A 13087-nucleotide genomic window follows, 5' to 3' on the forward strand; every position below is an offset into this window, starting at 1 on the left:
TTCTTTTGTTGTCGTAGAAGAAACAATCCCTCCAGATTTCTACTGGCAGAGCATGTCTGACTTGCACTGACTAAAAATTACCTCCCATGTGCTGTGGTCAGCGTTAAACCGCTTGGCATTTCGCGCTGACCTTAAAAGTTTTTCTATAACCCGGGATTGAACTCAGGATTATTAATGTCGTTCCTAGGTTGTGCACCACTAGTCTAAATGACTCTTCAATAGTTACATACTGTAGTTACCTTTAAACCGGAGACAGCTAGAACGGCTGTCTCCGGTTCTCTGTCTATAATGTAAACCTTCTTGAACAGAGTTCTAAATATATGTATAAATCAGACACAACTTTCCGTTTGAAAGCACACATTTAAAGTATGTTATACAAATGAAACTTTATGTTATGTGAACTAAATTATTAACATCCGCTGTTTCTTCTACCTAAATGAGAGAGTTAAACTTGACGGAAATTAAATTAAAGTTTTCATAACAATTATTAGGTATTAATTAATTACAAAATGATTCGACTTAACCCTTTAAATAGCCGTTCAAAATAATCTTCTTCATTTCTAATCAATTATATTATTAAATAATCAACAATACTTCTAACTTATGTAACTAATAAATCAGTATTAACATCAACTTTATTGAGTAATCGATTTAACCTTTTGTGTTGAGTTGATGGAATTCTACTATCTATTAAGACTGTTTTGAATTTTGAGAGGTCTCGTGTTTACAAATTTTCAATCGTTTTAATTTGTTCAGATTGAAATAATTTACATGATAATGGCCTATTACTTTACTTTCCCACCCTGGACGGGAAATGGGGACGTCGATATTAATCTTTAGCGCTTCGTTATCGTTAATATATTAAACCGAGGAATTATCGTATTTGATTAAAATTTTTATTTATAAATAACATTTTTCTATTTTTTTTAATTATACTATGACATGTTCTTTTGATGATTTTATGAGCGATAAAAAATTTAAAAGCAAAAATAAAAAGTAAATCATCATCATCAACAACCATGTTCGGCTCACTGTTGAACACTAGTCTCTTCTCAGAATGAGAGGAATTACGCTAATAGTCCACCACGCTGACCCAATTCAGATTGGTATTGGTAAAATATTACTATTTTATTTTACACGCGGCTGTGGTGATCTTCAGGAGTGATTGATAATGATGATGATGATGATGACTTTGATAAGAAACATTCAAAATTAAGACGTCTAAAACACTTAATAAAGTCTATAATAGAATTATATTTACGATACACAACATAATATAAAAACACGATGCTTTTATAAGTACGAGTAAGTAGAGTAATGAGAAATATTCAAAATGAAGACGTCTAAAAACACTTTAAAAAATCTATAATAGAACTGACACACAATATAAAATACAAAACACGTTACTTTTATGAGTAAAAGTAAGTATTACAGATCGATTTATTACTTTCAAAACCTACAACGCACGATAAAAGGAAATATGTCAAGGACGGTATCCGATTTATTCTTTTTAAAGAAAGAAATGTTTGTAATTATTAACTCCTTAGCATTTCTGAATAAAAGCGTTTTCACGAATGTGGAAAAGAAATGTATTTAAAATTCGTCCTAGATTCCAATTCCTTATTTGTTGATGATACTGTGTATTAAATAAGTGCATTCGCACGAGAGTTTTTTAACGGACGTTAAAAAAGCAAATATAGTATGAAGTTAAATGAAGGTCTATTTCCAACGCCCGAAATTGAAAATGCAACACTGCTGGAAAAAAAACGTCGTGTTTTAAAAACGCTACTGTGTGAACATTATACTTGGAAATGCATTTGTTGTTAACGTTTTTTTTTATAGTCGATTAAAAAAAGCTCTCGTGTGAATGAGGGCTAAATTTTGAGTAATCTAGCGGGAACCATGGATGTTTCTAGATAAAAAGTAAGATTAAGTTAACAAAAAGTGCCATTTAAATAGGTTCAGCCGTTTCAGAGATTAGCCCGGATAAATAGATAAAACTAAAAGCAATTGAGAAAACCAAGAGAAAACATGGTTCTTTTAATAAATCACATACGGACAGTTTAATTTTATTTATATGTATTGAGTATTGCGTATTGATTCGTCGAAACTTGAGCCAAGTTTCACCGTCTATTATTATTGTACGATCAGCAAGTTTTACATCGATCCGAGTAATTTTATCCGTTCTATTTCTTGATACGAGTAGGTACATCTATATGTTGAGTAGGTACAGAGTTTAGTGAGTTTGTTGAATTTGAGTTAAGTGTTTTGATTTCAACTAATTTCAGAAAAAATGTGAAAAATTTGATTTATTTAATTTTTCATGTAGGTATACTCCCGTAGACCGATTCAGACAATACTTTTTTGTTTTAAAGGACTGTCACGATGTCAGGATTTTATAATAGGTTCTCGTAGAAATTGAGGGAACACTTCAAATTTTATAAGAACAGCTCAATTAATTTGGGTGTTATTTAATTCACGCATTTGCTTACGGCAAGTACAATACAGTGAAGTCGAACTGATGGTAAGGATTTAAAATGCCCTACGTAGTTTCAATACGTTATAATTACATAAAATATATTAACCTACTTCAGGTGCACAAAAATGTTGCCAATAAACCAGAAAGTGAAAAATAACACCGTAAGTTCTATCTACTGATCAATTTGAAGGTGCTGCCAAGCCAGTGGTGTGTTGTGAAGAAGAAGAAGTAGAATCTAAGCATATCTTAGTTTTCGTGTCAACTAAGGATTAAGACAACAACTTCAATTTTAATTAATAAAACTGAGTTACAATGTTATTAATTGCAGGACTCTTTTTTATCTTTATTTATAATTACTTTTTTTACAGGGTATATTATGTAAGCCGCTAACATCTATGTTTGCAGGTGTCGAAATTGTCGTTGTAAACATTTTTGTACAATACCACCTTCATACGTATTACGTACCTTTGATGAATATAGATGCCTCGGCCTCAATTTCAGGGTAGCCCTCGACGCTGGCCTTACAAAGGTATCGTCCAGAAGTGTGTGTGTCGACGGTGAGCGTCAGGTTTGCAGTGCGGCCCACTCTCTGCAACGAGCGGTTTATTAGTCTCCAGTTCGTTCTGACATGTTTCCGATATACAAGCAGCCTTTGGTACGGTATTGCGAACCTTGCATGCGTTATAAGACACAGAATAAAGATCATACAGAATGAGTCTTTACAAACAGCGTGGTAAAACTCATAAAAATCAAACGTCACGCGTCTCCTTGACATCCGCATACCTATACAAACTTTTAATTGATTATGACACACGGCTAAAACTCACGTGATATTAGGTCGGAGTATGCCCGACTAGTTTCAAATCCATACGGGGGCCTTAGTCATGAACTGGTTCTTGCAATGCGGCACGATCCAAACTAATTATCAATTAATATGAATAATACTCACGATAGTTTAAATTCTAAAATATACAAACTTTTTTCATAATTCCAAAATGTAACACAACAATTACGTAAATTCATATAAAATCCATAATTACCAATAAAAATACTACATCTTATTTCTTTAGTTTTTGTGTACAGTTTTAAAATATTTTAAAACATAAGAAGTAATTTTTTTTGAATAATATTGATACTGATGCGACGCTTCGTGTCGTACTGACTCGAGAATGTATTCGTTTTTTAATTTTGTATTTGGAGCGGCTACGACACCGTCGTGTCCCGTACTCTCTATCTGCCTATTATTGATTAATCTGTGTTATAAGACTTCAAGTCTTAAGCCCCGAGGTTTTAAGTAATTTGCATTCGGGTTTCTGGTAAGTTAGCCAAATGGCTTGCATGGCATGGCAACATTGGATAGTGCGAGTGCTACAATCGCAAATTACGTACAGTGGCTTATAATAATTTTTCGACAATCATGATAAAATAAGTAAAATAATTTACAAAACTTGGTGAATAATATAAAATTGACGTTGGGCATGCCCTCCTCGATTTTTGTATCGACATGGCCTACTACATTTAATGTATTACAAAATATTTTGTTATCTTGAAATAGTTTCATGTCATTTCATTGTCTACAAAAATTCAGATTTCCTTATAAGAGACAAATTTAAGAGATTTGTCTCTTAGAAGGAAGCCTGAATTTTTGTAGACAATGACATGAAACTATTTCAAAATAACAAAATATTTTGTAATACATTTTACCGACCTTAACATTTATCCATTTCATGCATACCTTAATATTCATTTATTTTATTTACTATCTAATCGCTAAAAATATTAATAACCCAAAAAGAAGACCAATTAATAACTACTTCATAACCATTTTTACTCTACCTACTTGCCTTTTAAAGAGGCTATAATTGAAGTAAACATTAAAGTTTGTTAATCATAATTACTGAACAAGTCTAATCCACTGTAGCTCATAAGTGGAAAAAAATGACGGTGGCGTGTCCGGGAAAATCTTGATAACAATTTTCCAAGTGAATGTTAGTGATCGTATAAAGTTAGCAAGTCATGTTTTGGTTTAGACAGCCTATTATTTAGTATACTTTGTTTTTTAGATCAGCGTTTTTAAATGGTAGTCCTAATTAGTAAATAATGTGAGGTACATAGATAGCATCATTATCATTATCAACCCATATTCGGCTTACTGCTGAGCTCGAGTTTCTCAGAATGAGGGGTTAGGCCAATAGTCCACCATGCTGGCCTAATAAAGATTGACAGTATTTACACACGCAGAGAATTAAAACACCGTTTGAGACACGTGATATTTGATTTCTTAAACTGAAAATTTGGAGGTACATGCTCCGGACCGGATTCAAACCCACCTCCGAAAATCGGAGACAGAGGTTATATCCACTGGACTATCACGGCATAGTGTAGTCAATTGGGTTTTTTTATTCTTTACAAGTTAGCCCTTGACTACAATCTCATCTGATGGTAAGTGATGATGTAGTCTTAGATGGAAGTGGGCTAACTTGTTAGGAGGAGGATAAAAATTCACACCCCTTTCGGTTTCTACACGGCATCGTACCAGAACACTAAATCGCTTGGCGGTACGTCTTTGCCGGTAGGGTGGTAACTAGCCAGACCTGGACCAATTAAAAAAATCTCAATCTACCCCGCCGGGGGTCGAACCCGGGACCTCCGTTTTGTAAATTCACCACGCATATCACTGCGCCACGGTGGCCGTCAAATATTAAAATATTCCCTAATAATATTTAGTAAAAACTAGTATTACTAATTGGAATTCATTGACTAACTGATTTATTGATTCCCTGGCAAAACTGCTGTACTGTATTGTTATAGCCAGATACAGAGCCATCTGCATCCAGCGAATACCTGCGACTCGCTTGATGTCGTCAGTTCACCTGGTCGACTAACACTGCGCTTTCTAGTACGGGGTCGCCATTCCAGCACCTTAGGACCCCAACGGCCATCGGCTCTTCGAACTATGTGCTCCGCTTTTTGCCACTTCAACTTCGCGACATGTTACGTTGAGCTATGTCAGTACTAATTGTATATGAGACTGGTAATACGAACTTTTCGTTGTTTACTCACAATATTGGTATCCTCTTCGTAATGCAGCCATCGTATCTCCGGCGCAGGAAACCCGTCGACATCACAAGTCAGTGTTACCTGCTTGCCCACTTCTGCTTCCACGTCTTTGGGGAGAGTGCGTAACGATGGCGGATCTATAGGGAAAATGTTACATACAGTTTTAATTATTTATCAGCCTATTGATATATATGACTAGGGCCTGCATTCTAATAGGAGAGGGCAGCCAGCACGCTGCTCAAATGCTGCTAAAAAACCGACGGCTTAGGGTCTTGGCATCCTCTACTGGTCTGGTCTGTTATTTTGAAAACACTTTATGCTCTATTTTTGTGACTATCTTTTTGGGTCAATCATTGGTCTGTGCAGCTACAGTAGCCGTTAACTAATGACCTTAATATACCTGGGTAAGGGTATAAATATACCCTTGCTCGGAGTTACAGTATAAAGTATACCCAGTATTTGGCTGGTGGGAGGCTTCGGTCGTGGCTAGTTACCACCCTACCGGCAAAGACGTACCGCCAAGCGATTTAGCGTTCCGGTAGGATGCCGTGTAGAAACCGAAAGGGGTGTGGATTTTCATCCTCCTCCTAACAAGTTAGCCCGCTTCCATATCCGCTTAGACTGCATCATCACTTACCATCAGGTGAGATTGTAGTCAAGAGCTAACTTGTAAAGAATAAAAAAAAAATACCCAGTAGTATAAGGTTATACTCGTAGTATACCCAGTAGTACTGGGTTCGTGTCTTTGCCTTTAAAAATATATAGGTTTTCTCATTTTCTCTCCCTCAAGAAATTCTCGATAGTATCCTGCCTTTGAAAGTATAGAGTTTTTCTCTTTATATATCTCCAGAAATTCTCAATAGCAGGCTAGAATTGGTGGTATTTTGTTTTGAACGTAACTCTTAAAGAGCTCTTAAGAAAAGGGAGAATACTAGCGCAACTAAATTACCCCCATTCTATATTATGTTTAAAAAATCACTCTTAACCACGTTTTTCTTATTTAATATGATATTCCCGGGAAATATATAAGGGAAATGTAAGGGAAACTCACAAGTAATCTCGAGGGCCTCCGTCTCCTCGCTTTTCCCGACGTCGTTGAAGACCATGCACTTCAGAACCGCCCCGTTGTAAGCCCTCGAAATGTTCGCTATTTTCTGGAACAAAATTAGATGCGTTATTATGAAGTTACATTTTGACCGACTAAAAAGGAAGAAATTCTGTATTTAATAAATAAGAATAAGAAAATATAAAAATAAGAATAAGAATTGTGTTATCGCCGCGTTTGCCGCTTTTAAGTTTACATGTTGTTAATAAATAGTGTAGGAAATAGTAGTCTGTGACAGATATGACGTGCTCGATCTAGTGTCGGCTTCAGTGTGCTCGTGGCGTTCGAGCCGTCCACATCTCTTGTTGTGTAATTCTTTATGGGTTACTTGGGATAGGCAGGGAGAGTGACTTGAATGGAAAAGGGGAGTATTTGATATCAGTAAAAGGCGCCTTTAACCCTACACACATCGTTCACAAGTACGTGACTTCACTCAAGGTCATTCTCTGCCATTCTAGGGTCTTATTTTGGTTACAGTTTGATTTGTTAATTAAGTTGTCCCGACAAGTGTTGTGAATCATAACCTTTGTTCGACATTAGGTTTCTTATATTTGTAATCACCTTTAAGACTATAATAATTGTTTATTTGAAAAAACTCAGTATACAAATTACAATAACGTCCTGACCCTTACTAAAGTACGAGGAGTACTGTTTACTAACAAACAAATTAGAAATGAGGGTAGAAAATGCATGTCATTTCAAAACTTTTTTATTTTAAATTATATATTGTTTTTCGTAAAATGTTATTCATAATAAATTAAAATATATTTAATTGTTTTAGGTCTGTTAATAAAATATATTTTCATTAATGTAAGCACATCTTAATTATAATTATTATTAGGTGTGAAATGAATAGCAATTTATACCCCCATTTTTAATTTGTTTGTTGGTAAACAGAACTTCTTGAGTATGGCTATAGTATAGGTAAGCCCGTGTCTTAAGGGTCAGTGATATCCCTAGGTACAATGACATAAATGATGTAATTAACATAAAATATCCAAATGGTTAGAATTTTTTAAATCATCTTAAAAATACAATACTTAATAAAAAGTTTTTTTTTGATTAGCTGTTTAGTTAGTATATGCGTGAGTGTGTGTGTACCTACATGCGTGCGTGTAAGTGCGAGTTTGGCTGTGTGGATGCGTGAGAGTGTGTGTGTGCGCGCGCGTGTGTTTGTGACTGTGTGTCGTGCGTATGAGTGTGAGTTATAACTATACTTCTTTATTCTTATCTTTACTATTAATATTTAAATACTGGTACTAGTTTCACAATCTTAATTTTATTTGTGGACTAAATATGTATAACTAATAAAAAGACAATCTAATTTCTAAATACATATAATAATTGCGAAATTGAAATTGTTTGTTTAACGTACTAAGCCTAGTGGCCGATTAAAAAAAGTTTCAACAACAAAAAGATGCCTGCTACAAGTTTAGTTTAATCTACCCGCGAAAACTGCGTTAGACATAAAATATTATCAAGATGATGCTTGACAATAAACAAACACTTACAAGTAAAACACGAAAAATCATTTAAAAAACATTTGCTTTGATATCGGTATTATTTGTGTATATACCTTTAATCTATAGGACATTATAAAAAGGTCAATATTGTGAGATTGTAGAGGGATAACTCTAGATCTTCTGAACCAATTTTGAAAATTCTTTTACCACTAGAAAGCCACACTATCTGTCATAGGCTATATTTTATCTCCATATTCTCACGGGAACGCGAATTATGCGCATAAAACCACGCGACGTAGAGTTTAAAAATAAAATTCCTAATAATTAAGACAATTTCACGATGTAATAATAGACGTGACGTCGACGTTTGTGACGGCCTCCGTGGTGCAGTGGTATGCGCGGTGGATTTACAAGACGGAGGTGCTGGGTTCGATCCCCGGCTGGGCAGATTAAGATTTTCTTAATTTGTCCAGGTCTGGTGGGAGGCTTCAGCCGTGGCTAGTTACCACCCTACCGACAAAGACGTACCGCCAAGCGATTTAGCGTTCCGGTACGATGTCGTGTAGAAACCGAAAGGATTGTGGATTTTCATCCTCCTCCTAACAAGTTAGCCCGCTTCCATCTTAGACTGCATCATCACTTACCATCAGGTGAAATTGTGGTCAAGGGCTAAGTTGTAAAGAATAAAAAAAAAGAAAAAAAATCCTAATAATTAAGATAAATTCACGATGTAATAATAGACGTATGTATGTGTAAATTCATCATTCCATACTCGTCCAAGTTATGAATGAAAAGATTACTTTTAATTGAGTGAAATAAAACATTTTGAAAACGTATTTTCCTGCACTAAGCGCCTAGTTAAGAACTTGTCAACTCGGCGCTATTGGGAGGTTTAAACTGGAAAAATTCACTGCGAGAATTTAATTTTGCAATTATACTTTTGATTCTTCCGTTTAACTTTAAATAATTTTCTTGAATAGGTATGACTAGAAACATTAATACAATTTTTAGTCACTTACTTGACTTTCTCCGAGAATAAATCACGATAATATAATTATAGCATTAAAAAAATATAAACGGTTGAATTGAGAAACTTCTTCCTTTTTTTGAAGTCGGTTAAAAAAGCAGAAAAAAGAAGATGCAAAGCAAAAAACACAAAAATATGTAATGCACAAAGGCGTCCTTATATATATAGGCTACACTATTTTAACAAAGATAGTGATACAGATTGTCTTTTATTTGTATCTAAAAGTGAAAAGAAATAACTTCTATGCGCCTGCTAGTCAGATACTAATATTATAAAGAGAGAAGATTTGATTGTTTGTTTGTATGTATTGTATACGCTTCGAAACTACATAACCGATTTGAAAAAAACAAAATTTCACTGTTGGGAAGCTACACTATCCCTAAGTGGATATCCCTATAGGATATACTATATTTCAAAAAAAAATAGGGAACCGTCCTAAAACTCCCAAAGTGTAAAAAAATATCTAAAATAAACGGGTAGGGCAGGGTAACGGTAGGTGTAGGGGTAAGGTAGTGGTAGGGTAACGGTAGGGTAGCGGTAGTATAGGGCTAGGGTAGCGGTAGGGTAGGAGTAGGGTTGGGTAGGGGTAGCTTGGGCATGGGTAGAGTAGGGTACCTACCCTACTCATTCCCTACCCCTATCCTATACTACTCTAACCCTTCACCTGAAGGGTTAGAGTAGTATAGGATAGGGGTAGGGATTTAGCGTTCCGGTACGATGCCGTGTAGAAACCGAAAGGATTGTGGATTTTCATCCTCCTCCTAACAAGTTAGCCCGCTTCCATCTTAGACTGCATCATCACTTACCATCAGGTGAGATTGTAGTCAAGGGCTAACTTGTAAAGAATAAAAAAAAAAACGTATCTATGTATGTGTAAATTCATCATTCTATACTCGTCCAAGTTATGAATGAAAAGATTACTTTTAATTGAGCGAAATAAAACAATTTGAAAACGTATTTCCCTGCACTAAGCGCCTAGTTAAGAACTTGTCAACTCGGCGCTATTAGGAGGTTTAAACTGGAAAAATTCACTGCGAGAATTTAATTTTGCAATTATACTTTTGATTCTTTCGTTTAATTTTAAATAATTTTCTTGAATAGGTATGACTAGAAACATTAATACAATTTTTAGTCACCTATTTGACTTTCTCTGAGAATAAATCACGATAGTATATAGCATTAAAAAAGCATAAAAGAAAGAAAGGTGCAAAGCAAAAAACACAAAAATATGTAATGCACAAAGGCGTCCTTATATACATAGGCTACACTATTTTAACAAAGATAGTGATACAGATTGTCTTTTATTTGTATCTAAAAGTGAAAAGAAATAGCTTCTATGCGCCTGCTAGTCAGATACTAATATTATAAAGAGGGAAGATTTGATTGTTTGTTTGTATGTATTGAATACGCTTCGAAACTACATAACCGATTTAAAAAAAAAAATTCACTGTTGGGAAGCTACACTATCCCTAAGTGGATATCCCTATAGGATATACTATATTTCAAAAAAAAAATAGGGAACCGTCCTAAAACTCCCAAAGTGTAAAAAAATATCTAAAATAAACGGGTAGGGCAGGGTAGCGGTAGGGTAGCGGTAGTATAGGGCTAGGGTAGCGGTAAGGTAGGAGTAGGGTTGGGTAGGGGTAGCTTGGGCATGGGTAGAGTAGGGTAGGTGAAGGGTTAGAGTAGTATAGGATAGGGGTAGGGAATGAGTCAAAGCAAAGCTTGACCGGGTTCGCTAGTAACAGATAAAGACTGCTGTATAGTGTTGTTTTATTTTATTCTGATAAAAAAAAATATTTGAAACCATCGTCATCTATACTAATATTATAAAGCTGAAGAGTTTGTTTGTTTGTTTGTTTGATTGAACGCGCTAATCTCAGGAACTACTGGTCCGATTTGGAAAATTCTTGCAGTGTTAGATAGCCCATTTATCGAGGAAGGCTTTAGGCTATATATTATCCCCATTTTCCTATGGGAACGTGAACCACGCGAGTGAAACCGCGCGACGTCAGCTAGTCATTTTATATCCTTAAAGCGATAGGAAAAATAATGTATCCACACAAAAAGAAGAAATAATTAAAATCGGTGTAATAATAAAAATAACGACAAAAAATCGTTTAATTCGTTACCTCATTTCGTTAAAAACTAAAGACGCAAAGCCATTGGTATTAAAAGTATAATAGCTTAATGGAATTCTCGGGGAAAATTTTTCGAGTTAAAAATCTCTTAACAGCATCTTGACAAGTTCCACAGGAATTTCTTATTGAAGTACCTTCCATTTTATAACTGGATTTATTCGCAGATTTGCATTCCCAAAACGTCTTAACCGACGCATTCTTTGCTAAGCGATATTATCATTTTAATGATAAAGTTTTTAACCGACTTCAAAGAAAAAGGAGGTGCTTAATTCTTCAGAATGTTTTACTTTTTTCATTTATAAACACGTTAGCTCTTGACTGCAACCTCACTTAATGTTAAGTGACGATGTAATCTAATAAATGACGAAGTAATGAGGTAACAGACATTAAAAAAGTATACGCCCTGCCTAGTCAAATTTGCTCTAATAGGATCTTACCAAATTTGGCTAGGCAGGGAGAACAACACGAGCAGAGAACGGGGAGTGTTGATCGATCGTCAAGGAATTCCTTAACCCTACATCCTGTAGTCACAAGTTCAGGAGTCTGCTCGGAGGTTTTCTCTCTACCACGCGATGGAGCCGGCACCTGCATGATGAATCCATGAAATGCTTCGAATTTTGAACCTCCTTTTTTAAAGTCGGATAAAAACTATAAAATACGCCAAGCACTTACCAGCTCCGAACTATTTCCAATAATTGACTCGTTCATAACCCATCGGAAAGTCAGATTGCTTGGATTTGCATCCGCCGTGCAGCCTGCGCGGAAAAAATCACCGTTAGTACTTAAACTAAGGCCCCATTCGCACGAGAGTTTTTTTAACGGACGTTAAAAAAACGTTTAAATATGCATTTCCAAGTATATGTTTACATGACAGCGTTTTAAAGCACAACGCTTTTTAATCAATTTTCGGCGTAAAATAGACCATGAATTAAATTAAAAATGTTTAAAAAGCGCCAATGCTGGGTTTTTGACGTAACGCTTTTTTAACTTTCGTGCGAATGAGGTCAAATAGTGAAACAATTGATATTAAAATAATTTTCTATGAAGTCAACAAGAGGTTTTACGATCTCTGTAGAACTATGAATCAACGACATAATATGTCGTAAAGAAAAAAAAACATGTAATTATCGTCCCCCAATACCGATGGAGTAGAAATATCGTTCTCTCTTTCGCTCCAATACGTAACTAAAGAAAAAGCAATATTGTCGATTTCGCTGCTATTGGTCGACGTTTTTATTGTCTTCTCGAGATCATTATGTTGACGGGTTGACGAGAATCAGGACTAGAATGGACAAAAATGTGAGATAACCAGACCTCCTTCAATTTATAACTAGTTGCCACTAAGCTAAGTGACTGGCTACCTGGGGACTCATGGGTACGACAATAGACCAACGGGGCGGTGATTGAACCACCAACCCTCGATGATGAGTCCGACCGCTCTTACCATTGAGCTATTGAGGTTTGAAACTTAAACCCGGGACTTCATGATAATCCACATAAGCTAACGATTGGATCAACAACGCAGTATAATAGGAAATGAAATAAAACATAAAACTCACTTATAACAACGTCTTGACCTTCGGGTATCCTTCTGCCTGATTTAATCCGGATCTTCACTTTCGGAGCGTATTTTACCTGCGAGCAAACAAAATCAATTTAGAAGTTAAATTGAAGTTTTCGAATACAAACAAAAATATATTTTATAGACTTCGTCCGCGTGGAAATCAATGTAAACTTTCAAGCCCCATTTCATCTTTTTAGGGATTAAATATTAAAAAAATTTGTATCACATTATATTTTGTATTTTTTTAT

The 13087-nt window shown here is 35.3% G+C and overlaps 1 protein-coding gene across 6 annotated transcripts in view; it reads right to left on the minus strand.

Annotated features, from left to right (window-relative positions):
* The window catches only part of LOC112050676 (irregular chiasm C-roughest protein), a 156257-nt gene that overhangs the window by 25529 nt on the left and 117641 nt on the right, over window positions 1–13087 (minus strand). For all 6 annotated transcript variants that reach the window (XR_008251687.1, XR_008251686.1, XM_052887155.1 and 3 more), the window contains exons 8-12: window positions 12835–12910; window positions 11948–12030; window positions 6591–6693; window positions 5543–5676; window positions 2945–3068 (exon numbers count right to left, since the gene is read on the minus strand). Coding sequence is in view for 4 of the 6 variants with exons in the window: in XM_052887155.1 (XP_052743115.1) it covers window positions 2945–3068; window positions 5543–5676; window positions 6591–6693; window positions 11948–12030; window positions 12835–12910 (520 nt within the window). In the remaining 2 variants the exon portion in view is untranslated. The remainder of the gene's footprint in view (window positions 1–2944; window positions 3069–5542; window positions 5677–6590; window positions 6694–11947; window positions 12031–12834; window positions 12911–13087) is intronic.

This window comes from Bicyclus anynana, chromosome 18, assembly GCF_947172395.1.
Source record: "Bicyclus anynana chromosome 18, ilBicAnyn1.1, whole genome shotgun sequence".
NCBI lineage: Eukaryota > Metazoa > Arthropoda > Insecta > Lepidoptera > Nymphalidae > Bicyclus > Bicyclus anynana.